Consider the following 27251-nt stretch of genomic DNA (forward strand, 5'->3'; position numbering starts at 1 on the left):
TGTATTATACAAGGGGATTTGCTAGGTAGACTTATTAGGACCAGAAGCAAGGGAGCCCACAATGGCCATCTGGCTCACTGGTATGAGTCTACATTGGAAGACTGAAGAAACTGGAGTCTTACGTCCACCGGACACCGCAATAGCACAATACACTTGCTTAAGCAGATTGTAGATTTTCAGCATGCACCAACTTCCTCTTTCTTTCTCTTTTATTTCATCTGCTACAAGCCTATTGGATAGTCTCCCACAGTTTGGTGTCCCACAGTTTGGTGGTCCACATGCCAGTCATTTCTGGAAACAGCCTGCAGACACCCCCAGAAATGTGCTTTACTAACCTGACAGCTGTTTCTTAGTCTAGTAAAACTGCCATATCACAATTAAGGGCCACAGTCAGCTGGTTAACCACCTAAATTACCTTTGTAACTTTAATTCCCTTTCCCTTGTAACATATTATATTTATAGGATCTGAAGACTAGGACTTATGGGAATATCTCTGAGGTACCATCATTCTGCTTTTCACAACATTGTACATTTGAGGATGTATAAATGGTTTTGAAACGCTCAAGTGTAGAGTTTATATGGATCATAATTAACCAAGGGGTGAGGTCCTTGTCACCTAGGTTGAGTTTGAAATTTCTCCTCAAAAGCTTTGAGAAACTATTTGGTATATGCCTGAGTTCTGTGATGTATTTGGGCTTCAGAGATACTATACAGACAGCGGTGTGATGGTTGCTGGGGCTACAAAAACAAGTGAAAAGATATTGCAAAAAATCTGTTCAGAATACTCAGAGGGGTGAGTTGGCCTAGTACTCTTCTAATCACAGAAACAAAAGGAGTACAAGGTCCAGGAGGAATCAGGGAAACTCTTATTTCAAATACAGTTTTATAAGATGGGAAAAATCAATTACCAAACTGTGTCAGAATGTTGGCACAATCATAAATTTAAGCATGTCCAAATGCTTCAGTCAAATAAAGAGGATGAGCGGTGAACCTTTCCAAAATAGAGGATCACTTTCATCCTTACTCCCTCCCTCCCTTTCTTTTTCTTTCTTTCTTGCTTTCCTCCCTCCTTCCACCCTCCCTCCCTCCCTCCATCCCATTCTTCCTTCCTTCCCCTCCCCTGCCTTCTCCTCTCCCTTCCCCCTCTCCTCCTCCTCCTCTACCTCCTCCTTCTTCTCCCCGCACCTCTCTCTCTCATTTTCTTGAGACATTTTCTTGCTATGTAGTTCAGGCTGTCCTACCACTCGCTATGTATCCCCGGCTGGCCCGAAACTCTTCAGTGATTCTCGTGCCTCAGCCTCCCAATTGATGGGATTATAAGTGTGTGCCACCGTGCCCAGCTTATTACCTTTTCTTTATGAATACCACATCTAGGCGCAAAATTAGGGACAGAATTTGTTTCTAAAATAAATAATTTCTAATTTCCCCAAGTTGATTTGCTAAAACTTTAAACTACCAGTCGTGGATTCTGGACAGGGTTTCTAAGACTATTAATGAAAACTGTATAACTTCATCTATTACTGCCCTCCTGCTAAAATGCCTGGAAATTTCCCACTTTATATAGAATATTGTTTTAATGTAGATATACACACCTTTTCTCTTGGCCTTTTGGAATTAGTAAAATACCTTTGAGCACATACTTTGTGTGAGAGCGTGAGGGACTCACTTCAGTTTCTTTCACCTTCTGTGGAACCCTAGAGGCCCACAGGAACTGGGTCATTCTAGGTTCTCTGCCTTGATCAACTATTTCTCTGCTCTCCAGGCTGGAAAACCATATGCAATAAGTAGGTTTCTGAATCATTTGATTAGCAAAGTTCTTTGAGCTGTTGTAGACATAAAAATAGAGCAGACTATTCATGCATGTGTAATTTGCTTCAGAAGCAAATGTATATGAATTATGAAGAGGGCAGAGATTTTATAAATGTTCTTTGTTTATGACTTGTTTTATAGTGAAAAGACACAATGTTTTTAGAAAAATTTCCTTCTTGGATTCTTGTACTACTTAAATTAATGAATATACACCATTTTGCAACCATTAAAGATACATGTGTGTGTACATACATGGACATAGAAACAGAATGATAAGGGAAAATGTCAAGTTATTAAATAAAAATCAACTGAAGAACTTCTACCTATATCATTATTAAATTTGTATAAAAATTACACAAGTACGTGGAATATAAAACAAAACATTTAAAATGACTACAAAGACTAAGTCCAACTGGATATGAGGGCTAAGTAGAACCAGAAATATTGATTTTACCATGTAGTTTTGTATACAAACTAACATTGTTTTAGCTAACACTTTATTATTGAGAAGTGGTTTAAGATATTTACTTGTTTTCCAAGAGTGTTAAAAATGATCTTGTGAATATTTTAATGTTAATGTTTTAAAATCAACAAAATTTATCAAATGTGTTTTAATATATCCTGCCTCTTAGTAGAGAAGGATTGTGGGAAATAATTCAATTTCAATGTGAAGAACTATACTCATGTGTGTTAACAAGTTCATATCTTAAAGGATTCTGGTTATTGTGAAATCTAGTTTTTTTTATAATTGTCAAAATATGGAAACCATAGTAATATATAATGAAAAAATTCATTCCAAGCTTAGTACTATTTAAGATGTGTTTTTCTTTGTTCGGTTTCAAAAAGAAAAATTTAGAGGTTATGCTCAAGTGAAAAGAAATCAAAATTAATTACAATCCTCCCACTCAGAAATTGTTGCAGTTAAATCTTTGGCATATGCAGATGTAAAATTCTTTTTTTGTTCAGGTTTTATTTCCTTTAATAACTTTTTGTAGTTCTTTAGAGTCTAAGACCTACAATATTCTTATACTAGATATCTTATTTCAGTTCTTCTTTTTTCATTATGAATTGGTTATGAGATCTATGATGTAGCTGAGCATTTCAACTATTTTTATTACTTCATATAATTTATTTTTTGGTTTCATTTGTTTTTCCAGGGCAATATTTTTACCTAAGTATAAACTAGAACTCTTAATGTTTCATAATGGAAAGAATGTGAATCATTCTGCTTAGAATTAAAAAAAGAAATTTGGATATTGAGAAATTACTACTCAAGCTAGACTTTAGCCATAATATTTAAACTACCATAGACAATATCATGAGATGTTTCATATGAAAAAAATTTATAATTTATATAATATTGAAGATATTTTATATAAATCTTATACTGTATGGTCTGGTAGAATCTTAGAGAAGTCAACCTAATGGAATAATTCATATATCTATACACAATTAATTAGTTTGAAATGATACAATGTATATTTTTCCAATGTTAAGCCCAAGTACTTTTTCTTCCTCAGTGTATTAAAAAAGATTTTCTTAGAAAAGAGAATACAAATTTTAGCAGTGTGAAGACTGCCTGATTTTATAAATGGTTGCTGTTTTTTCCTCATCCTCAGAGAAGTCCTGAATTTTAATCTACCTTACAGATACTATATTTGATCATGTTTGTTTATTTTAACAAAGTTTAGATTCTCTATAAAAAATAAAGCAATTTATTTTACATTAAAATATTTTCAACCCTCTGACCACTGAAGAGCTATCATTACATTATATGTGAAAGTATTCTTCCTGTACTCTAAGACATTTCTCATAAAACATCATTTAAAAATATTTTCAGTAATTGTATCTAAAAGCCTTCACATTTTGATAATACTGAAGCATTTTCTAAAATGTCATACAATGTGAACATGGAATAATTTCCAAAACTAAGCACTCTTAAATTATTTAACATGAAAAGTTTTGTTCAAGTAGCCATTTCTCAGCCCATAGCATTTAACCCACAGGCTAAAATAGCCTGTCTGAATTTGTGATGAGTAAGCATAAAATTGAAATGGCCTATCTGACAGGTGCTTGTTTTGGAATCAGGAAGTGTTTTTTTAAGTACCGTTTCACAATCTGAGGTGCAATGTATTTTAAATTTTTCAGATTTTAATAACTTTTATAGAGCATATGTCTTTTATATTTAAAATCCTGGTGAGGCCCAGGGCAGTATTTCATAGTTAAACACATTACAATTTTTTGCACAATTATGTGAATGTTCACATTAAGTAGGACAAATTTCAGTTTAGTTTAGGCTAGGCACCAAATGGTTTTGGCTTAGGTTAGATTTGGCCACCATATTGACAAGGAAATAAGCCTTTCTTTTCAGAGATTTTTATACTGTAATATGAGATTTGTAACCTGAAGTAGTTCTGTTAATGATTAGGTATACTTTGTTATTTCTCTGAACCTCAGTCATTTCATATGCTAAAATAAGAAACTAGACTAGGTATTTTTGAACTTTTCAAATTCTTTCTTTCTTTTTCAGTACTGGGGACTGTACCTAGGGCCTTGTACATACCAGGCAAGTGCTTTACCTCTAAGCTACATCCCCAGCCCCAAATTTTCAAATTCTAAATCTAAATGTTTACCCAATTCTGTGATATAAGAAGGATTAAAGCTAAAATAGTTTTATAATACCTCCATTTAATGATTCCTTTTTTTTGTTTGTTTGCTTTTGGTGCCAGTGATCAAACTCGGGACCTTGTGCTTCCAAGGCAGGCAGTGGAACCACTGAGCTAAATCCCTGGCCCCCAAACTGATTCCTTAGATTTGAGGCCTTCAATGTTCTTTTGTTTTTTTTAAAGCTCATTGTAACTTTATTTGTCACCACTTAAAATTGGAAACAACAAAAAGTTCTTCAATGGGTGAAGTATTAAACAAACTATGATGTATCCAAGTCATGGATATGAAGCACCAAAAAGAAACAAAGCATAGTTTGATGCATGACGTAATTTGGGTGGATGGCAGAGAATGACACCGAGTGGGGAAAAAGGCCTATTTCAAAAGACTAGAAACTGTGATGCTATTTCTATAACCCCAAAATGATAGAGTTACAGAGATGAAGGGCAGATTAATGGTGCTAGAGATTAAGGAGGAGGGAGAGTGTAAGAATGACCATAACAAGGTAGCATGAGGGATCTTTGTGGTAATAAAACAGTCCTGTATCTTTGATTGGTATTTTTGTTAATGAATCTACTACACATTTGATGAAATTGCTAGAACAATATACACATATACACAAGCACAAAAGTGTGTGCAAAAATGGTGAAATCTAGGAACTGAGGATGTAGTTCAGAAGGGCTGGGTTCAATCTCCAGCACTGCTGAGTCCATCCTATTGCAGTCAAAGCATCAGGACAAGATGTGTCCACATTTGCAGGGCCTCAGCAGTTAGAGTCAGAGTTTGCCGCACACACTATGATGCTCATTTGTCCAAGAGGACCCAGGAGGCAGGAGGAGAGATGTCTACTGTTGCCATGAATATGAGGTGGCAAGAATGTCTCTTTATAATCCCAGTACTCAGGAGGCTGAGGTAGGAGGATCACCGTGAGTTCAAGGCTAGCATGGGGTACAGAGTGAGACCCATTGTTTTGTGGGTTTTCTGTAACCTACTTCTCACTCACACATTTCCCCTAATCTCTGTGGATAGTGAATGAGAGGTTGAACAGCACATCTCACACTGAGGCCATCTTTCCACGGGGGTGAGAAGCTGGTGTGAATCTGCAATACACGGGATATTTTGCTGAGGACCCAAGGAGGGCGATACAATAGGAAATTAGTATTATTGTATAGATGCTGCTCCCAACCCTCAATGTTCTTGAATGGTATAATTTTTATCTAAAGATTCAATAATAGGTCGAGAAGAGTTTCCATTTGGTCTTCTATATAGTTGAAATAAAGCTAGGTTTCAAATTCATGAAGACAGATTAGTTCTTGGTAACAACTTTGATTTCCAGAATGCATTGAAATATAAGCTTTGTCGGGCCATAACTAAGTTTGGCTCTAGATGAGAAACATTTTGTGGGTTGCATGATTTCCTTTGAAAACCCAGAAGAACAAATTATCCAGGTTTAGATGGGCTTAAACCAAGGTAGCCAAAAGGGAATCTGCCAAACCTTATTTTGTTGTAGATCCTGAATCTTTGAAAAAATAATTTCTAAATCTAAAAATGCTGGGCTTCCATTGAGGAAAGACTAAACTTGGTCAATTAGAGAACCAGTGAGGTCTCCTACTAGATAGAAATGGCATACTTGAATATTAAACTACAGGTAGAGATCAAGATATATTATGTATGGGTACAAATTCCCTATGATGAATATGATCATTATGTATATCTAAAATGTGCCAAGAAAATAAAAATTTTAAAAAGCTATAGGTAGAGGAACTAAAGGAAACAACAGATCAGTTATAACAGGCCAGAGCTAAAAAGCCAGGCTACATTCTTGCTAGATAATTGTTTTATACATCTGTTACCTATATTATAAAAAGAAAAAAATACTTGATTATCATTGGGCATGGAATTCTCTTTAGTTTTCTATATCTCTCTGCCATCTTCTATGGTCTTGCCCTTGTGACTTTCCTCATTTAACTTTCCTGATGGGCTCTGGTGGCATTTAAACTGACCACACCTATGTGGAGGCTATATTATCAAAGCAAATTATAAGAAATTAAAAGGTTATGATAGGGACAGAGAAGCTAAATTATGAATTTAGGAGCTATTGTTGCCATTTTTGAGTGGCTAGAGGACATCCAGCTACCACTAGTTACCTTTTATTAATCTTCTCAAATAGAATTAATCGAGTACCTACTATATGTTATGTAGGCATTGGGGATATAAGAAATAAGGCAGAAATAAGTCACAGTAAAATAGCTCTTGGAGGAGAGAGACTTCAAATAATTAAACATGCAAATGTGAGGACTGATACAAATTATTATGGAAAAGGATAGGTTGAGAGAGGAACTTGAGGCCCTCCTTTATTTTGTTAGTCAAGATTTTCTTGCTGTGACAAAACTTCAGAAAATGAACTTAAAGAAGGAAAGCTTTATTTTATTTTATTTTTCTCATTGAGTTTATTGGTACATTCTAGGTATACCATACAGTTACATTCATCATTGGGATCTTGTACCTTTACATGACAGGTCTTGGTTCTCATTTTTTCCCCTTACCCCTGCCCTCCCTTCACCCCCTCCTCCCTTCCCTATTTACAAAAACTTTTTTCCCATTTTTTTTGTTTTCTCATATTTTTTCTTTTCCCTCATTTCCTTTCCCCTACCCTTCCCACTTCCCCTACACCTTTAGCTCTTTTCTTCCTATTTCACATTGTCAATTATACCATTTGGATCTTATTTATACTTTTAGTTTTTCACACCAGAGGAACCATTTCGTATTTCCACATGTGTGACTTATTTATTTCACTTACGAGTACAGAAAGCTTTATTTTAGCTTGTGGTTGCAGTGGTTTTAGTCCATGGTCACTTTGATTTGTTGCTTCTGGTCCTTCAGGTAGGCAGAAACATCAGGCAGGAGGGCATGGTAGAGGAATGGTGCTCACCTCACGGCATACAGGAAGCAGAGAGGGAAAGCCAGGGGGGAAGTGGCTAGGGACAGGGCATTCCCTTCAAAGTCATGCCCACAGTGATCTGCTTCCTCCAACTAGGCCCCTTTAGTTCAGCTAATAAACACATCAATGGATTAATCAATTTGAAGAATTTAGAGATTTCATGATCCATCTAATCAGTTCCTCAAAGCCAGTGGTGAAAGGTTTCAACACAATGAGACTTTTGGGGGATTTGTAGGTTCCCAACCATAACACTTAACTAGAAAAGTCTGGTTGGGTCTCTCTGAGGAGGTGACATGTTGGTTGAGCCGAAGGCGGGAAGAAACTAAGCAGATAATCAGAGAAAAGAAGTATCTTTAAGGCAGAGGGAGCAGTAAGTAGGAAAGCCTCGAGGCACTATGGACATGGTTTATTTGAGAACAAGAAAGACCAGTGTGGTTGGAATGTTTGTGGGAGATGAGTGAAGCAATGACCAAAGTGAAGTTTGCTGGTTTACAAACTATTCAAAGGAGTATGGACACTACTTTAAATGGGCAATGGGAAACCACAGAGAGGATTTCAAACAAGCTTAGATTAAAGTTCTTGATGGTCACTGTGTGGAGAATGGACTGAAAGAGTACAAAGTAGAATTGCTGCTAACATCCAAGCAGTAGGTGGCTGGACTTGTGTGGAGACCCTGGCAATGGGCATATTGGATGTGCTTTTTATTTGGGTACTGGGGAATGAACTCAGGACCTTGCACTTGCAAGGCAGGCAGCAGAAACACTGAGCTAAATCCCTGGCACAGGATGTGCATATTTTAGAAGAATCTTAATGGGTAAGATATGGATATGAGTGGAAACCTCTCTAAAGGCAGGATTTTCAATGTTATTAAAGTCTTTTTTTTTTCCTCATTGAGTTTATGGGTACTCTTTAGGTATACAGTACATTACATTCATTATTGGGATCATGTACCTTTACATGACAGGTCTTGGTTCTCATTTTTTCCCCTTGTCCGTGCCCTCCCTTCACCCCCATTGTCCCCTCCCCATTTATAAGCACTTTGTTTCCATTTTTTCATAGACCCTGTAGAAATTATACACTGGAGTATATCCCTATATTCCTAAAATTTGTAATTCATGGTATCTTAACATTTTTAAAAGTCATGGACATTGGCCATTTTCTCTTCTATTTAAGAAGGTTATAGTTACTTCTAAGGCCACCATATGTGGAAGTTTCAGCATAGTAGATGTAGAACAAAATTTTATGAAAAGTGGGTGCTGTTACTTACAGAGCCATTTGACTGTTTTGTTTGCCCCTTGGGTGATGTGTTCCTAAAAAGATGTCAGTTCAGTTCAATTCGGTGTTATCACAAGTTGAGTTCTCAGGAAGTAAATATTGAAACAGATGGTTGTCAGGGACCCACACCTGTGTAAGGAAGGAGGAAGCAATATAGGCAGATGAAGACAACTTCACTGCAACTCCAGCAATGCCTACACTAAGCCAGCAGGAAATTGTAGCAAATAATTGACGTCAGAGTGCCCTACATCGAATCCAAACTGCTTCATACCCGCTTTGCTCAGTCACTGGGCATGGCTGCACTTTAAAGGGTATGGATGACACTCTTATCTGCAGCTTAGTTCAACCCTGAAGGAGGTGACAGCTGTAGGCTGTCTGCAGTCTACATTCCCACAGACAGTCAGGAGACTTCGCTGGAAGGGAAGTCTGGCTGGTTCATCTCCACATCCACGGTAGGTGCTGCATTACTTGTAATAGAAATCGTAATTTATTCTTTGTTGTATGTAGTTTCCTTCCTCACAGGAGCTCAAGATGAAACACAAGAGCTGTCTAACCACAAAATGTTTGTCAGCTAGGACAAGAAAGGAGGTTTACGAGGGAAAAGATTGAAAGGAGTGACCAAGTACAAGAACAACAGGAGAGAAGCTCCTAGGGGTCAGGGAAAGCTAATTTTAATATAACACACACAGTTATGGCATCCACTTCTAGGCCCCATTTGTGAAAGTATTTCAATTAACAGACTTTTTACAATGTTTAAAAAAATAACATTGTAAAAATTGAAGTGTTTCTTTTTTCGTTGACAGATATGGAAAACAGGGATAAGAGAGATTGGCCATTCATGACAATTCAGAGAAATGCTAGCTCAGGTATTTATTTATTTACTTTTTTACTTGCAACTCTGTTTTATGATTGGTAGTGGGTTAAGCACTGTGGGAATGCAATAATGATGGAATGCTGATTTCTAAAATTTTAATAAAGAAAAGTGCATTTCATGGTTACATTCAATGGTTGACCAATTCTCTTATAATAGTCTGTGCTGGGGATTTAGCTCAGTGGTGCCACCACCTGCCTTGAAAGCACAAGGTTCTGAGTTCCATCCCTGGTACTAAAACAAACAAACAAACAAACAGTGACCAGAACAACCTTCCTCTCCTCCACTGTGCTTATCCTGTGATCATTTGGAAGATTCTTAAAAGTTATGTGATCCATGATTTCTCTAATAAGTCCTAATTACTTTGTGTAACACAGATTAGTTATTCATATAATTGAGACGGAAGTACATTCTTTCTTGAATTACTCAGTTATTATATTTTATGTTACTTATCTTAGCATATCTTCTACCTATGTTTTACTTTATCAAGAAAGTTAGTATAGTAAATTATGACATTGCATGCATTTGGGTGGGGAATGCCCAAATACTCTGCATAGTTATATTTTTGTTTCACCTATTATACATTTAGTTTTCAGTTTCAACTTTTTTCAAACTGAAATTATTTTGATTTATCTTGGCTAGAAGAGCATCTATAATTTAAGAATGTATTTATGTAATTTGATTACTAAGGATGTGGTATTTAAATATTCACAGTTGATACCTACCACATTTTAAATAAAAATAATAGATTAGCAAAGGTCATAATTGGCATTATAGTTTTCTAAAATCCACAGTATATTAACTCCCATGTAATCATTCCCTCTCTCCTCCTTTAGAAGTAATATTGTGTAAGGAATTTAGTAGCTGGATTCTAGGAGCTGTATTCTAGAAATGAGGTTAAAATACATTATGATCATGGTACTTCACTGTCTTACATGCTTAAAAATATTTAACAAGATATGAAGTAAACATTTTCCCCTTGACTATATTTGAGTTCAAATAACATGATATTATTTCTTTCTCATTTTTCTTTTTTATGACGCATAGATAATCTGGTATTCTGTGTGAAAAATGGGATGAGAAGAATCAAGTATAAGCCAGTAGACTATCAAGAGCTACGTGCATTAACTGAAGCAAAGAAATTAGCTTCTGCTTCTATAGAGAAAAAGGTTAGAAATTGTGTGTATGTACAATGTTTTTTCTAGTTTTGGAAAGTTGAATTTCTAGAAAGTATATTATTATTTACATTGCACTTGCAAAAATAAATGGTTGTCTAAATGGTTCATAGCCTCTTCTAACTATTAATAATAGTGAACAGCAGCTAACATTTACTAAATGTTCTCAGGCTCTGTTATATAATTTCCATGCAATATTCATTTAATTTTTATAACAACTCTATGAGTCGTAAATTCAGTTTCGTTTTTGGAAAGATAGTTACTTTCAATAATTTAAGACAATCTGGAAAATAATTGCTAATGAGTGCTAGTCATGGATTATTACCTGATTTAAGGCTCCATCTTCAACACTGTACATATACCTTTAGTTTCTCTCCATTCTGGGATCTCTTCTTTGCTGAAATACTTATCTTGTGCCAAGAAAAGGTCAACCTGGAACTTGCTGAAATAATATGTTTTATTACAAGTGATATTTTTCATTGTTTCTTTGTATAGAAAAGCTGTTTTAGTGAAGTAATACATTAATTTACAAGTTTTCATTTTATTTAAAATGTCAGTTTTGCATGGCTCTTCATTATTTTTAATATTTTTTTACTGCATGTTTATAGTACATGCAGTTTATAGTCATCTTGGGGAGTAGTTACATGTACATACCATTTTTTTTTACAAAGGCAACATTATGATTCCAAGGCACATTTGATATCATATTTTAGAGAAATTACCATATATCTATGAGTTACATCCTCTTAAACCAAGATAATTTAAAAAGTAAATTATTATTTGTTTCAGATATCACTCTAAAATAACTTCAACATATGTGAACATTCAAAGAAATTTTATAGAAGAAAATCACATAACTGTCATCCTAATAAAATTGTTTCTCTACCTCTGACTTTTCTGACCTATTGTATACAAAGCACATGTGAAAATACACACATATATAATTGTAAAAATTTACTACATATTGTATTTTCTGCCATGAAAAATACAAACATGAATCCTGTATACTTTTCTCTTTAACATTTTACTATGTTATTTTATGTTATTTTTATATATTTGATTACTCCAGTCAACAAATCTTAATCTTGTGCCTACCATTAACCTTGAAGATACAACAGTGAACAAAATATAGCCCTTGGCCTCATGTAGTGTACTATTTTCTGGGAAAAGAAAAGTTGTCAATATTTATTAAATAAGTCTGGGAAGAAATTATATTAAATATAAACTGCAATAAAACATGCTGTTCAGTGTATAATTAACAGGACACAATCCTGATTGGGTGGGTAGGAAAGGCCTTTCTGAGGAAGTGACATTGAAATTGAGATCAGAAGGCCAGTAGGAATTAAGTAAGAAAATCAGGAGTGACAAGTATTGCACTGCACTCCAAATAGAAAAAGATGCATGCGTTACTACACTTTGATTTATTTGAGTAGTATTCAGTTTGGTGATGGTGGAAATCCTACTGTGGCAAAATTCTTCATGCACACAGAATTTTCCATGTTTCTTTTTCTCATTGAATTTATTAGTACTTTTTAGGTGTATAGTACAGTTACATTCATCACTGGGATATCGTACTTTTCCATGACAGGTCTTGGTTCTCATTATTTCCCCTTACCCCTGCCCTTCCTTCACCCCCTCCTCCATTCCCTATTTACAAAAACTTTTTTTTCCATTTTCTCATATTTTTTTCTTTTCCCTTATTTCCTTTCCCCTACCCTTTCCCACTTCCCCTACACCTTTAGACCTTTTCTTCCTATTTCACATTGTCAATTATCTCATTAGGATCTTATGTACTATTATAGTTTTTCTCACCAGAGAAACTATTTGGTATTTACACGTTTTAAAGTCCTCTACCTACACAGGATAAATTCCTATGACTGCGATGTTTAGGCCAAAATATATGAAATTTTTTAGTGTTTTTGCGACTTATTATGAAAGTTTTCTCTTAATGTATTGTTTTTAAAAAAGATGCCAACACAAATGTAACCTCTACATGTTGTCACTATTAGAATATGTGTATATGTGTTGCTAATATTATCCATTCATCCATCTGTTCATCTGAAGATATGCCAAAAAGACATTTTTGTTGAATGTAGAGTAGGTGAGGGTTAAAGTTGAGTCACTATTTGGTCAAGGTAAATTTCTCTTTAATGAAAGACTTGTTATCAAAGAACAGACATATTTAAGATTTTAAATTATTATTATTGTTTGAAAATTTGACATTAAATGCAGGAATAATAGTTTCTCAGTGTTGTCAATGCTGAATTGCATCTCTAATCACTATACTATACATTTATAAGGTTAAACATAGCTCCTAATATCACTAACCTTTTTATTCATAGTGTAATATAATCCAGGAAGATTTTTAGTTATGTATCTTCTAGAGATAGATTTGTATTTGCAATTCATAGCTTGGCAAATATAAAAAACACTAAGTCCTCAACTACTGAAAATGGTTCAGTCTATAGTAATCATTTTGATAAGCTTTTGCTTCCATTTTTAGTCTCCAGTGATTCATAATGATAAGGACTGGTCCTTTTAAAGGATTTCTGTACTCTCTTTTTCTGGTTTTTGGTTAATGAGAATCAAATGTGTCCTCTGTGTTGAATAATAACACTTTCTTTTTATCTTCATTCAGTTTACATTATATCTGGATTGAGCTGGGGATTTAGCTCATTGGTTGCGCCACCTGCCTTGCTAGTGCAAGGTCCCGAGTTTGATCCCTGGTACCAAAAATCAATCAATCAATCAATACATACATAATGTTTGGATGGAATATGTATCAGGAGCATTGTCCATAATTTTTGTAGTTTTTCCCTTCTCATTTAAGTCATAGGAGGCAGTTGGCATTTTGCTTTTAATTTATTTTGTGAGATGTGAACAATTTCTAAATAGGACCTTTTCTTAAAAGACTCGTGGCTTAAATGGAATTAAATAACTGGAAATTAAATAAATTTCTTAAATTTATTTTTTAAATATCATGGATGCTAATATACTAAACAGTCTGTACTACCTGACATTACTGTTATAACATCAACTTTGCTATTTTTTCTTATATTATTTAAATTTTAACAAAATATGTGCTGACTCAAAAAGAATGTGTGATTCTTCCTAATGTTACATAGCTAACACATTGTCTCTTAATATTTGTACTAATTATCACTCTATCTTCCTATTAATTTTACTATTTAAATGTGCTAATTTTCTACACATAAAATTAACAGTTTTAACAATTACTGTGTGTTATTACAGTGCTTTATTCTGGCAATATTAAATATATTTAAACTGACTGAAATGGTGTTAACATTTAAATAATATAAGGAGAGTGTTACTCCAAACTATTATTTAGAATAAATAGCTGCTTATCTTCTATTACTGATACTATTGTACTCATTAGATGTGATGATCATCTAAATTATTCTGTCATTGATCATGATCAATTTCTGAATGGGTGCCAGATAGATACCAAAATGGATATTGAATCTTTCAAATGCTGAGGTTGAATGTGGAGACATGTAGTGGATCTGGGCTGAAACTCAAAACCACTTTTTGCTACATTGTATGTAGTGGCAGATTCTCAATTTATTAAGTATAAAAGGAATATTTATAATTATTTTTATTTGAATTTTCTTGCTTAGCATGGATAAATATTTCTTTTTTTCTAACTCAGATATTATCTCCTAGTTCTTTTTAAAAAATCTCATGCAGTGGAAATAATAAATGAGTCAACTTAGTTTGAATGGGATAATCAATCTCAAAGTAACATCATCCATCTTCAATAATTATCAACTTTTGGTCATGTTCCTTTATAACCCTACCTACAAACATCCCCTATACCAAACTCTTCTCAAGTAAATCTTAAACGTGATAATAATTTATCCATAACTATGTCAGCTTGTAACTCTAAACTATTAGAACTTTAAAAACTCTACTATACAATTAGCATGTCTAATATCATACATGTTAAATATACTTGAAATTTTTATTTGAGTTTATTTATATTAGCATCTAAAGAGGATTCATATGTTCCAATAAGTTTTTATTTATTAGATTTCATCCTTTATCTTCTTTTTTTCATAATTTAGTTTTTTAATAAATTGCATTATTTATCCTTTATATGGTAGTTTTTTCTTTAGAAATTGTTTTATTGGTACATGTTTGTAATACATGATGTTTACATTCACCTTAGAAAGTAGGTAGATGTACTTAATGTACCTTGATTCTTTTGATGTCCCTTCCCCTCCTATTCTTCTCCTTCCATCTCTAGACCTCCTCCTCTGAATTTTATTTTAATTCATGTTTGTAACACATAATAATTAGATACATTAAGATCATTGTAACATATGCATGACATGTCTTAATTCTTTTTACATTCATATTTGTGGTCCATAATGTTTATATTCCTCATGTGGAGTTGGTACATATACATAGCACATCTTTTTAAAAATTAATTTTATTGGTACATTTTAGATATATATATGATCATATTCATCATCACATGTACATAATGTATCTTGTTTCTTCTTTTCCTTCCAATCTCCTCCTCTCCCTTCAACCCCTTTCCCTCCTTTTTTTTTTTTTACAAGAGCTTTGTTTCCATTTTTTCCTTTGATTCATATAAACATTTCTCTTCCTCCTTTTCCCCTTCCCCTTCCCTTGTTTCTTTTCCTATTGGAACATTTTCTTCCTGTTACCCAATATCTACTACACATTTTCGTCCTTATTTACTCTTTTGGTTTTTCATACCACAGAAACAATGTGATATTTAAATACGTGTGTCTGATGTATTTCACTTTAGGGTATGGTTTCAGGTGCATCTATTTACCTAGAAAGATGTTGTTTATCCTTCTGTATGGAAGAGTAGTACTACATTGTATTAAAACCCCATATCTTCTTTATCCATTCATCCAGTCATGAGCATTTGGGCTGTTTTCAAGATTTAGCGATTACGAACTGTGCTGCTATAAACATGGGTGTGCATATATTGCTGTGGTATGATGCCTTTATTTATTTATTTTTTTGTATCGGGAATTGAACTTGGGACCTCACACTTGCAAAGCAGGCAGTGGCACCACTAAGCTAAATTCCCGGCCCTGATGCTTTTAATTCTTTTGGGAAGATACCAAGAAGGGGAATAACTAGGTCAAATGGAACCTCTAGTTTAAGTTTTTTGAGGAGTTTCCACTCTGTTTTCCACAGTGGTTGCATCTGCCTACACTTCCACCATCAGTGAAGAAGCGTTCCTCTTTCCTCACATCACCACCAGCATTTGTTATTGGTTGATTTCATAATAGCAGCCATTCTTTCTGGGTGAGGTGGAATCTCAGTGTTGTTTTTATTTGCATCTCTCGAATAACCAGTGATGTGGAACATTCTTTCATAGGTTTATTTGTTATTTCTACTTGGTCTGAGAAATGTCTGTTCATTTCAGATGCCCATTTTTGAATTGGGTCTTTAAATTTGGGCGGTCTGATTTTTTTTAGTTGTTTATATATTCTAGATATTAGTCCTTTGATGAATGGCTAGCAAAATTTTTCCCCCTTTTGTGGGTTGTCTCTTCACTCTGTTGGTAGTTTCTTTTGCTGTGCAAAACCTTTTTAATATGATGTGACCCCAGTTGTTCATTCTTTGTAATACTTCCTGTGCAGTTTGGGTTTTCTTCACAAAGTCTTTGTCTATGCCTATCTTTAAGTGTTAAGTGTTTTACCTGTTCTATCTTCTAGCAGATTAAGTGTTTCTGTCTTAATGTTTAGATCTTTAATCCAGTTCAACTTTAATTTAGTACATGGTGAGAGATATGCTTCTAGATTTAATCTTCATTATGTGGAAACCCAGTTTATCCAGAACCATTTATTAAAAAGGCTTTCTTTTTTACGGTGAAGGTGTTTGGCTCCTTTGTTAAAGATAAGGTGGCAAATGTACTTGGAGTTGTTTTTGCATTTTCTAATCTATTCCATTGATCCTTGGGTCTGTTTTTGTATTTTTGCTAGTATGTGCTGTTTTTGTCACAGTAGCTTTGTAGTATAATTTCCAGTCAGCAATTGTGAAACCTGCAGCTGTGCCTCTGTAGCCCAAAATTACTTTTACTATTCTAGGTCACTTTTGGTTCCAAATGAATTTTAGAATTGTTTCCTCTAATTCTGTGAAATGTGCCACTGCTATTTTCCTTGGAATTTTATTAAATCTGTATAACAATTCTGGAAGTATGGCCATTTTCACTCTATTGGTTCTTCCTACAAAAGAACAAGGGTCATCTTGCCATTTTAAAAAACCTTCTTTGATCTTCTTTTTCAGAGCTGTAGTTTTCAATATAAAAGTCTTTTATTTCCTTCACTGGTGTTATTTCTGTTTTATTTTATTTTTTATGCTATTTTGAAAGGTGTGGTTTTCCTAAATTCTTTCTCGGTGAGCTTGTTATTTGTGTATAGGAATCCTATTGATTTTTGAGTGCTGTCTTTGTATGCAGCTATGCTACTGAATATTGTTATTAAATCTAAAGTCTTTTGATGGAGTTTTTGGGATCTTCTACGTAGAGTATCGTGTCATTTGTAAATTTTACTTCTTCCATTTTTCTCCTTATTTCTTGTATCTGTTTCTGTTGCCTAATTGCTCTGGCTAATGTTTCCAGAGCTATATTGAACAGGAATGGTGATAGTGGACATTCTTGTCTTGTTCCTGGTTTACTGAAAGTTTTCAGATTTTTACCATTTGGAATGATGTTGGCTTTTGGTTTGCCATGGATGATTCTTATCAGACTGAGATAAAGATCACTCATTCTAATGTTCTATAGAGTTTTTATCATTAGTGAGTGTTGGACTTTGTCAAATGCTTTTTCTGCTTCTATTGAGATAATCATTTTTTTTTTTTGGTCCTTGGTTCTATTGAAATTATTTATTACATTATTGATTTGCATATGTTGAACCATCTCTGCAATGCTAGGATAAATCCTACTACTTGGTCACAGTGTATAATTTTCTTGATGACTTGCTGCTGTTTGATTGCCAGCATCTTATCGAGGATTGTTGCATCTATATTCATTAGAAAATTGACCTTGAGTTCTCATTTTTTTTTTAATTGAGTTTATTGGTACATTTAGGGATACAGTACAGTTACATTCATTGTTGGGATCATGTACCTTTACATGGCAAGTCTTGATTCTCATTTTTTTCCCCTTACCTCTGCCCTCCCTTCACCCCCTCCTCCCCTCCCCGTCTACAAACACTTTATTTTCATCTTTTCATTCTGTCACATTTTTTTCTTTTCCCTTTTTGTTCTTCCCCTACGCATCACACCTTCCCTACACCTTTAGCTCCTTTCCTCCCATTTCTAAATGTCAGTAATCTTATTAGAATCTTATGCATTGTTGCAGAATATTCACACCAGGGAAACTATTTGGTATTTACACATGTGGGACTTATTTATTTCACTTAGGAGTATATCTTCAATATGTATCCATTTTCCTATGAATGAATCTATTCTCTCGCTCTTTATGGCTGAGTAATATTCCATTTTATAGAAAAACCACAACTTCTTTATCCAGTTTCCAACGGATGGGCAAATAGGTTGTTTCCAAGATTTAGCTATTACAAACTGTGCCGCTATAAACATGGGTGCACATACTTCTCTGTGATATGATTCTTTTAGTTCTCTTGGAAAGATACCCAACAGAGGGATGGCTGGGTCAAATGGAACCTCCAGTCCAAGCTCTTTGAGGTATCTCCATATTGATTTCCATAGTGGTTGCACTAGTCTGCACTCCCACCAACAATGGAGGAGGGTTCCTTTCTCCCCACAACCCCGCCAACATTTGTTATTGTGTGATTTCTTGATAGCAGCCATTCTTTGTGGGGTGAGGTGGAATCTCAGTGTTGTTTTCATCTGCATCTCTCGAATGACCAGTGATGTGGAACATTTTTTCATATATTTTCTTGCTGCTTTCACTTCTTTGTATGAGAAATGTCTGTTCATTTCGGATGCCCATTTTTGGATCGGGTCTTTATATTTGGGGGGACTGATTGTTTTGAGTTCTTTATATATCCTTGATAATAGTCCTTTGTCTGAGGTACAGCTGGTAAAAATTTTTTCCCACATTGTAGATTGTCTCTTAGTTCTGCTAATGGTTTCTTTTGAAGTACAGAAGCTTTTTAGTAAGATGAGATCCCAGTTGTTGATTCTTTCTGCTAGTTCCCGTGCTACTGAGGATTTGTTCATAAAGTCTTTTCCTATACCAATGTCTTCCAGAGTTCTGCCTAACTTACTTTCCAGCAAGTTTAATGTTTCTGTTTTAATATTTAGATCTTTAATCCATTTGGATTTTAATTTAGTGCATGGCGAAAGATAAGGGTCTAATTTTAATCTGTGACAGGTTGATATCCAGTTTTTCCAACACCATTTATTAAAGAGGCTATCTTTCCTCCACTGAGGATGGTGAGCTCCTTTGTCGAAGATGAGGTAGCTGAGTACATCTGCATTTGTTTTTGTGTCTTCCAGTCTGTTCCATTGATCCTCAGGCCTATTTCTTTGCCAGTACCATGCTGTTTTTATCACAGTGGCTTTGTAGTATAGTTTCAAATTGGGAATTGTTACACCTGGTGCCATGTGACTGTTGCCTATAATGGCTTTTGCTATTCTAGGTCTCTTGTGGTTCCAAATGAATTTTTGAATTCTTTTTTCTAGTTCTGTGAAATATAGTGTTGGAATTTCAATTGGCATTGCATTGAATGTATCTCATTTTTGGTTGAATCTTGCTCTGGTTCTGGCATCAGGGATATGTTTGCTTCTAGGATTGAATTTGGGTATATTGTTTCCACTACAATTTCATAATGAGTTTGAGGAGAAGTGGCATAGGTCTTCTCTAAAATTCTTGTGGCATTTAGCCATGAATCTGTTAGGATGTGGGCTTTTTTTGTATGTAGTTTCTAAATTACTTCTTCAACTGATATTGGTTTATTAGAATATTTGTACCTTCTTACTTTAGCTTTGGTAATTCATATATATCTAGGAATCTGTCCATTTCTTCTTTGTTTTCCATCTCATTAGAATACAGGTTCTTGAAGTAAGTATTGATTATCTTCTGGATTTCTTCAGGATCTGTTGTGATTCTACCCTTTTCATTCCTAATTTCATGGATTTGAGCCTTTTCTCTCCTTTTTTTTGATAAGGTTGGCTAAGAGGTTGTCAGTTTTATTTAATCTTTTTAAAAAGCAACTATTCTATTCATTGATACCTTGTATTGTTTTCTTAGTCTCAATTGTATTCATTTCTGTTCTGATCTTTATAATTTCCTCCCTCATATGACTTCTGGGCTTGACTTGCTCTTCTTTTTTGTAGAAGTTTGAGGTTCAAAATTAGGCTGTTTATTCGAGATTGCTCCAATTTTCTTTTATGGGCATTTACTGCTATAAATTTCTCTTGTAGGACTGCTTTCATTGCATCCCATACAGTCTGGTATGTTTTATTGGCATTATCATTTAATTGTCAAAACTGTCTAACTTCTTTAATTTCATCTGTAACTCATTGGTTGTTAAGGAGGGTGATTTTTAATTTCCATGTGTTTATGCAGTTCTTGTGGTTTCCTTTGCCATTGATTTCCAATTTCATGGAGTATTGTTTTCCACCCATTGACTTTCAGTGTGTGACTTTCTTTTTGAATTAAATATATTTCTTATATGAAACATATTGTTGGATCTTGTTTCTTGATCCATTCTGCCAATCTGTTTCTTTTGATTGGTGAATTGAGACCATTAACATTGATGGTTATAACTGATATGTATTGACTTATCCTTGTCGTGTTATTTTCCTGTTGATGGTTCCTTTTCTTTCCCCTCTGTTTAATTACTATATTGAACAGGAGTGGTGATAGTGGACATCCTTGTCTTGTTCCTGATTTTAATGTGAAGGTTTTCATTTTTTAGCCATTTAATTTAATGTTGGCTGTTGGTTTTTCGTATGTAGCCTTTATCAAGTTGAGATAAAGACCATCTATTCCATTTTTTTGGCAGGGTTTTCATAATGAATGGGTGTTGAATTTTGTCAAATAACTTTTCTGCATCTATTGAGATGATGATATGTTTTTTGTCCTTGACTCTGTTAAAATAGTATATTACATTTATTGATTTATGTGTGTCGAACCATCCTTGCATTCCTAGAATATAGCCAACTTGGTCAGGGTGTATGATCTTGATGACCCTCTGTATTCTGTTTGCCAGTATCTTATTGAGGATTTTTTCATCTATGTCATTAGGGAGATTGGCCTGTAGTTCTCCTTCATGGTTGGGTTTTTCACTGGAATTGGAATCAAAGTAACACTTGTTTCCAGAAATGAATTTGGAATTTCATTGAAAAGTTTAAAGAGTAGTGGCAGTAGCTCTTCTCTAAATGTCTTGTAGAATTCAGTAGTGAAGCCATTAGGACCTGGGCTTTTCTTTGTTGGTACATTTTTAATTATGTTTTAAATTTCACTGATTGTAATTAGAATTTTTTATCTTTGTTCAACATTGGTAATTTATAATTATCTAGAAATCCATCCATTTATTCTCTTTCCCATTTTATTAGAGTACATGCTCTCTAAGTAGGCATTGATGATCCTCTTGATTTTTACTGAAACTTTTGTGACTTCACCTTTTTCATTCATAATTGTATGGATCTGAGCCTTTCTTTCTTTCTTTCTTTTGACAAGGCTAAGGCTTTATTGATTTTATTCTTTTGAAAAACCAACTCTTAGATTCATTGATTTTTTTTTTGTATAGTTCTTTTAGTCTCCATTGCACTGATTTTTGCTCTGACCTTTATAATTTCCTCCCTTATATGAGTTTTGGATTTATCTTGCTCTTCTTTTTCTAGGAGCTTAAGATTCAACATTAGGTTGTTAATTTGAGCTCAATCTGTTTTCCAAGTGTGGGCATTTACTGCTATTAATTTTCCATGTAGAACTGCTTTCCCTGTGTCCCATAGATTCCTGTATGTTGTATTGGCATTATCATTTTCTTGAAAAAATTGACTAATTTTTTCTTTAATTTCCTCTGTGACCCATTGATTGTTCAATTTCCATGTGTTTGAGAAGTTCTTGTGGTTTCTCATGCTATTGATCTCCAGCTTAATTGCACTATGGTCTGATAATATACATGGGATAATTTCAATTGCTTTGCATTTATTTAAACATGTTCTATGAGCTAGTACATGGTCTATTTTTGAAGGACCCATGTTCTGCTGAAAAGAATGTATATTCTGATTTTGTGGGGTGGAACACTCTGTAGACCTCTCCTAAGTCCATTTGTTAAAAAGCTTGGTTCAGTTCTAGTATTTCATTGTTGATTTTTTGCCTAGATGATCTATCTACTTCTAAAAGTGGGATATTCAGGTCCCCCCACCATTGTATTAGTGTTTATTTGGGTTTTTACGTCCCTTAATATTTGTTTTGTATAGTTGGGGGTATTGATAGTTGGTGCATATATATTTATGATTGTCATCTCTTCCTTTTGGATTGTTCCCTTTACAGGGATGTAGTGGCCTTCTTTGTCTCTCTTAATTAGTTTTGCTTTGAAATTTACTTTGTCTGCAAATAAGATAGCTACCCCTGCTTTTGTCTTGATTGCTGTTGCATGGAGAACTGTTTTCCATTCTTTAATTTTCAGTCTATGAGTTTCTTTTTAATTAGGTGTGTTTCTTTTATAGAACATATTGTTGGATTTTGCTTCTTAATCCATTCTATCAGTCTATTTCTTTTGATTAGTGAATTGAAACTATTTACAATGATGGTTGTAACTGATATGTATTGACTTATGATTGTCATGTTATTGTCCTGTTGTTGGTTCTTTTTAATTTTTTCCCTTCTCCCTTTAGTTTCTTGCCTTGTCTAATTGATTTGCTCTGTTGGGCATCATGGTGTTGTGACCTTCATTGTCCTTTTGTAGGATATTGTTTAGAATTGTTTGGAGTACTGGTTTGGTATTCATGAAGTTTCTCAGGTGTTCTTTGTCATGGAAGTACCTTATTTCCCCATCCACTTTGAAAGAGAGTTTTGCAGGATACATCAGTCTAAGTTGGAGGTTGTTGTCTTTTAGGGCTTGAAATACCTCATGCCAGGCTCTCCTTGACTTGAAGTTTGTGTTGAAAAGTCTGCTGTGATTCTGATGGGCTTTCCTTTGCATGTGATTTGTTTCTTTTCTCTAAGTGCTTGCAGTGTTTTGTACTTCTGTTGGGTTTCTGGGATCTTGACTATTGTATTTCTAGGTGATTTTTTTTTTGGCAGTTGGATTCCTATATACCCCACTTATCTGTATGTCAAATTCTTCTCCTGTTTGGGAACTTTTCTGTCATAATTCTGTGAACACTTTTTTTATATCATTTGTACTTTCTTCTGCTACTTCATGAATTCTTAACAGTCTTATATTATTCTTCTTTGCATCATCTAGGAGTGTTGGATAGATTTCTCATGATCCCTTACTGTTTTTTAGGGATCTCTCTTTTCATGGTCACTGACCACAATCCTATCTTCTAAATCTGAATTTCTATCTTCACACTCATTCATCCTGCTATGAATGCTTTCAATAGAGTTTTTAATCTCCTGGAAATCTGTTTGAATCTGTTTCATGGATTCCATTTCTTTCCAATGCTGGCCATTCATGCCTTCTATCATAGTCCTGAACTCATCTATTTTTTTTGTCTGTTTCTGTTCTAGAGTCTCTAATAATGTCTTTTCATTGTGTTCACCATCTCTGTAGTTATCTTGAAAATTGTTTCTGTTTTGAATTTTTCTATAGCCTGATTGATCTGTTTTGTTACTTCCTGTGCTATCAGTTTGGGGTGCCCTGGTGGGTGATTTTCAGACTTTCCCCCCTCATTTTCCCTAGAATTTGCTGTTGGTGAACTGCAAGTCTGTATTTATGCCTTGCTTAAGTGCTTTCTCATTTTTATTTTTGTTGTTTGTGTTGTTCTTGGTTTAATTCCTGAGTTAGTACTTTGATCTTCCTGATAAAGCTTCTCTTTAAGTTTTGAGTCTGTAATGAGTCAGAGACACTCTCATTTTCATAATATCGAGACAGACAACTGATTAAATCAATCACAACCCTTTAGCTCACTTCATATAATCAGCAGCACAGCAGCATCAAGCACAGCTTAGAAACTGACAATTCATGGTAGTTATTAATGTATCACTTTTTACCATGTGAATTAAATAGAAAATTGAGGACCAGCCCAAAATATATTTATAGTGAATAAACTCTTCAATATAGTGATTTTACCCTTCTGGATGGAGTTGGGAACAGGGGGATAATTAGAAGGATAGGAGAAAGTGTCAGGTGAAGCCAGAAAACACAGGATGATCATGCAAACTCTAGGAAACTGTTGAAGACAAGAGGGAAATACAGAGTTCAAGAACAAAGGCAAGAATAGAACATTGTAACAGTAATAGGGAGAGTATAAAGTGTACTCACTTTTTTATACTAATTACCATTGAGAGAAGGAAAAGAGAGAAGAAAAGAAAAAGAAAGAAGAAATCCAAATTAGAGCAGGAACAGAAGCAAAAAGTGAGATGAAGAACAATATGGGAGAGCAAGAAATTGAGAAGGAAACATAAGTAAGAAAAAAATGGACAATTTGAAGATTGTTAAAAAATAAAATTTTAAAAATATAAATTAAAAATTAAAAATAAGAGAAAAAGAAAGAAAAAAATTGAAGGATGTCTTTCAGGGTATATCTCTGCTGTCACAATATACAATGTGGGCATCAATGTGAAAAACTATGCCAATTAGTCTCAGCTAAGCCAACGGCAGACCCCTGAGATTCAGGATGAATTCTGACTGCAAAACCCAAGTTGAGTTCCCTGACCTCGTTCAGGGTTAAACTCTGAAAGGTTCTATGACAAGTTCCAGCTGCCTCTCCTCTGAAGATAGTCCAAGTTCTGATGGAAGGTGGTGACCCCTTCAACTTACCAATTGCGGAGGTCTGGTATGCCTTTATCGCAGTTGTTCTCTTCTGTTCTATCTTCTGGAGCTCAATACAATGGCCTTTATTACCGTCTGTGTCTCTGCAGTGTGGATCCAGGTGTCATTACAACTAGGAGGTCCAAGAGGTGAATGCTGCAGGGGCCCCCACTTGGCTTGGCGGTCCTCACTGATCTGCTCTGATAAAGGCGCATAGCACTGGAGGGTGGGCAAGCTGCTTAGCTCCACACATTGGCTGGGCAGAGCTCACCAATCTGCCCCAATGAAGGGCCAGGGATGATGCTTATTTCTAAAAATAGATCCTGTGGTCATAAGCGTTTTTGTAGTAGTCCAAAATTTCCTATTTAGGGTTTCATTACCTTGGACTATAATAATAAAGCATATATGAGACTTACAGTTTCTGGTTTATTTATGAATATATTATTTTCTTCAAAGGTATTTTAAATGATCAATACCATGCATAAATTATTACCCACCTTAAATGTTGATTTTATATGGCTTATTGCCCAGTAAAATGAATTGGAATCACTTAGAAGTCCCTGTTGATAAAGATACAACTTGAAATATTTTTGTTCATTTTAATACTTTATTTTTTTTTTCATTTTTGGCCTGAGGATAGAAGTAGAATCAATGAGTGAATTGACAAAAAATCAGGAGGTTGTACAAAATGTTGGAAATGTCTAGCTAAAAACAGTAGCTTTATTTTAATTTTTTCTAGTCTGTTTAATTGCCCAAAGGCAGCAACACCCATTTTTTTTCCTTAAGCCATATAAATATGCCCATGTCTTCTCCAAATGCATTATAATTTTCTGTGTACAACATGGACCATATATGTCAAAGAAATCTCATTTTAAAATTTGTGACAATGTGAAATAGGAAGAAAAGGGCTAAAGATACAGTGGAAGTGGTAAGGGTATGGGAAAAGAAAAAACATGAGAAAAGGAAAAAATGGAAACAAAGTCTATGTGAATAGGGGAGGGGGTGAAGGGAGGGTTGAGGTATGGGGAAAAAATGAGAAACAAGATTTGTCATATCATGTAAAGGTACAAGATCCCAATGAAAAATATAACTGTACTGTATACTTAAAAAGTACCAATAAACTCAATGATAAAAAACTTGTGTTGAAGCTTTAGGGACTTAAAAATTACCAATAAACCCAATGAAAATTTGTGTCAAAGCTTTAGGGACTTTAGATGGTAAATAGTTGGAATAAGTTTCAAGCATTCTTAAAGCAAGTGCTACAGTGTCAGATCTTAGAGAAATTGTATATTTTTCTTCTTTCAATCCATGAAAGTGATGGCTATTTTTCTGCATAGCCCTCTTAATTAAGTTTAATAATTGTAGCACTTTTGAGAACTTCTGTGGAAAAAATTTGACTTTGACTTTATTTTTTAAGTAGACTTTAGGTTAATTTGTTTTCTCATATCCTTAATTTTGAATCAGAAACCAGAACAGAAAGATAAACTCAAGGTTAAAGTAATCAGTGAGTAGCATCTAGAAACAGCATGCATTGTGCAGATTCCTTTATGGAACTTGTTTTCTGAAATTTTTATATTTTCATTATTTATCTTTTAAACCTCTCATCATACTAAGTATTCTTGCAGCAGAGAAAATATGAAATTCATGCATTTCACAGAGTTTCTGATTTGTGCTTTTGTACATGTTTAAAGGTGTTTTCATGAAATATATGCCTTCAGAGTACATGAGTGTGTCAGAGTCTAAGCAGGATACAAGTATTGCTTGAGGATTTGGCAAATAGTAATGTGGGTGCTAGAGCTGAAAACAGAGGACTAAGGAGTCAACATAGAGATGAAGAACCACTGGGAATCCACTGCGATCCCTAGGTCAGAAGGACACAAAGAAGCAAGGCTAGATGATAGCCCTTAAGCTATCAAGAGGTTATCAGAGATATTTGGAGTCATAATAAAATTGTCCAGATAAAAGTTGAAACATTGGAGAAAGTGTAATTACTCCTGAGAACCTCTGAGAGAAGAAAGGCAGGCATGGAGTCATGCTTTGGCTTCTTTTATCCTCCCTTCAGTCACCTCTGGCCAGTATCTTCCTTTGGCTGAACTGGACTTTTTGGGGTGCCTAAGAGATATAGGCTGCTTTGTGATTTAGAGCAGAGCAGTGAGATGGCAGGAATGGATCTAAAGCAACAGGCCCAGGCCTGACAAAACTTGGTAGCAGAAACCTAAGAGCATTAATTATGTGCTACATTTTAAAAAATCATAAATAAGGAAAATTACATTTAGTTGAAAATTAGGTTTCCATGTTAACATTGTTTTTCACAGTTTCTTTAATTACCTTCTCATAAATATTTGTCTAAATTTTAAAAACTATTTATAGGCATGTGTTTGAAAGACTAAAATTGAAGAAAGCCATATTTCTAGTACATACTGAAATTGGACCTAAAGCCTTACCTCCTAACAGTTTAGCCAATCAATCTTTCCCATCCATACTGAGGAATAAGATAAAACCAATACAAACATGAAGGTTATTTGTGACTTGAATTCTAAAGAAGTTTATGATCTTGACCAAGTCCTTGAACTTCTCTTTCCTGGAGTGTCCTC

General features: G+C 34.5%; 1 protein-coding gene across 1 annotated transcript in view; it reads left to right on the forward strand.

The window, feature by feature from the left end:
• The window catches only part of Ccdc148 (coiled-coil domain containing 148), a 301801-nt gene that overhangs the window by 104618 nt on the left and 169932 nt on the right, over positions 1 to 27251 (forward strand). The window contains exons 2-3 of the mRNA XM_010606782.3: positions 9493 to 9555; positions 10608 to 10729. Of these exons, the coding sequence (XP_010605084.1) occupies positions 9495 to 9555; positions 10608 to 10729 (183 nt within the window). The 5' untranslated portion in view covers positions 9493 to 9494. The remainder of the gene's footprint in view (positions 1 to 9492; positions 9556 to 10607; positions 10730 to 27251) is intronic.

The sequence above is a fragment of the Fukomys damarensis genome, unplaced genomic scaffold (genome assembly GCF_012274545.1).
Source record: "Fukomys damarensis isolate Sample0158 unplaced genomic scaffold, DMR_v1.0_HiC HiC_scaffold_26, whole genome shotgun sequence".
Lineage (NCBI taxonomy): Eukaryota > Metazoa > Chordata > Mammalia > Rodentia > Bathyergidae > Fukomys > Fukomys damarensis.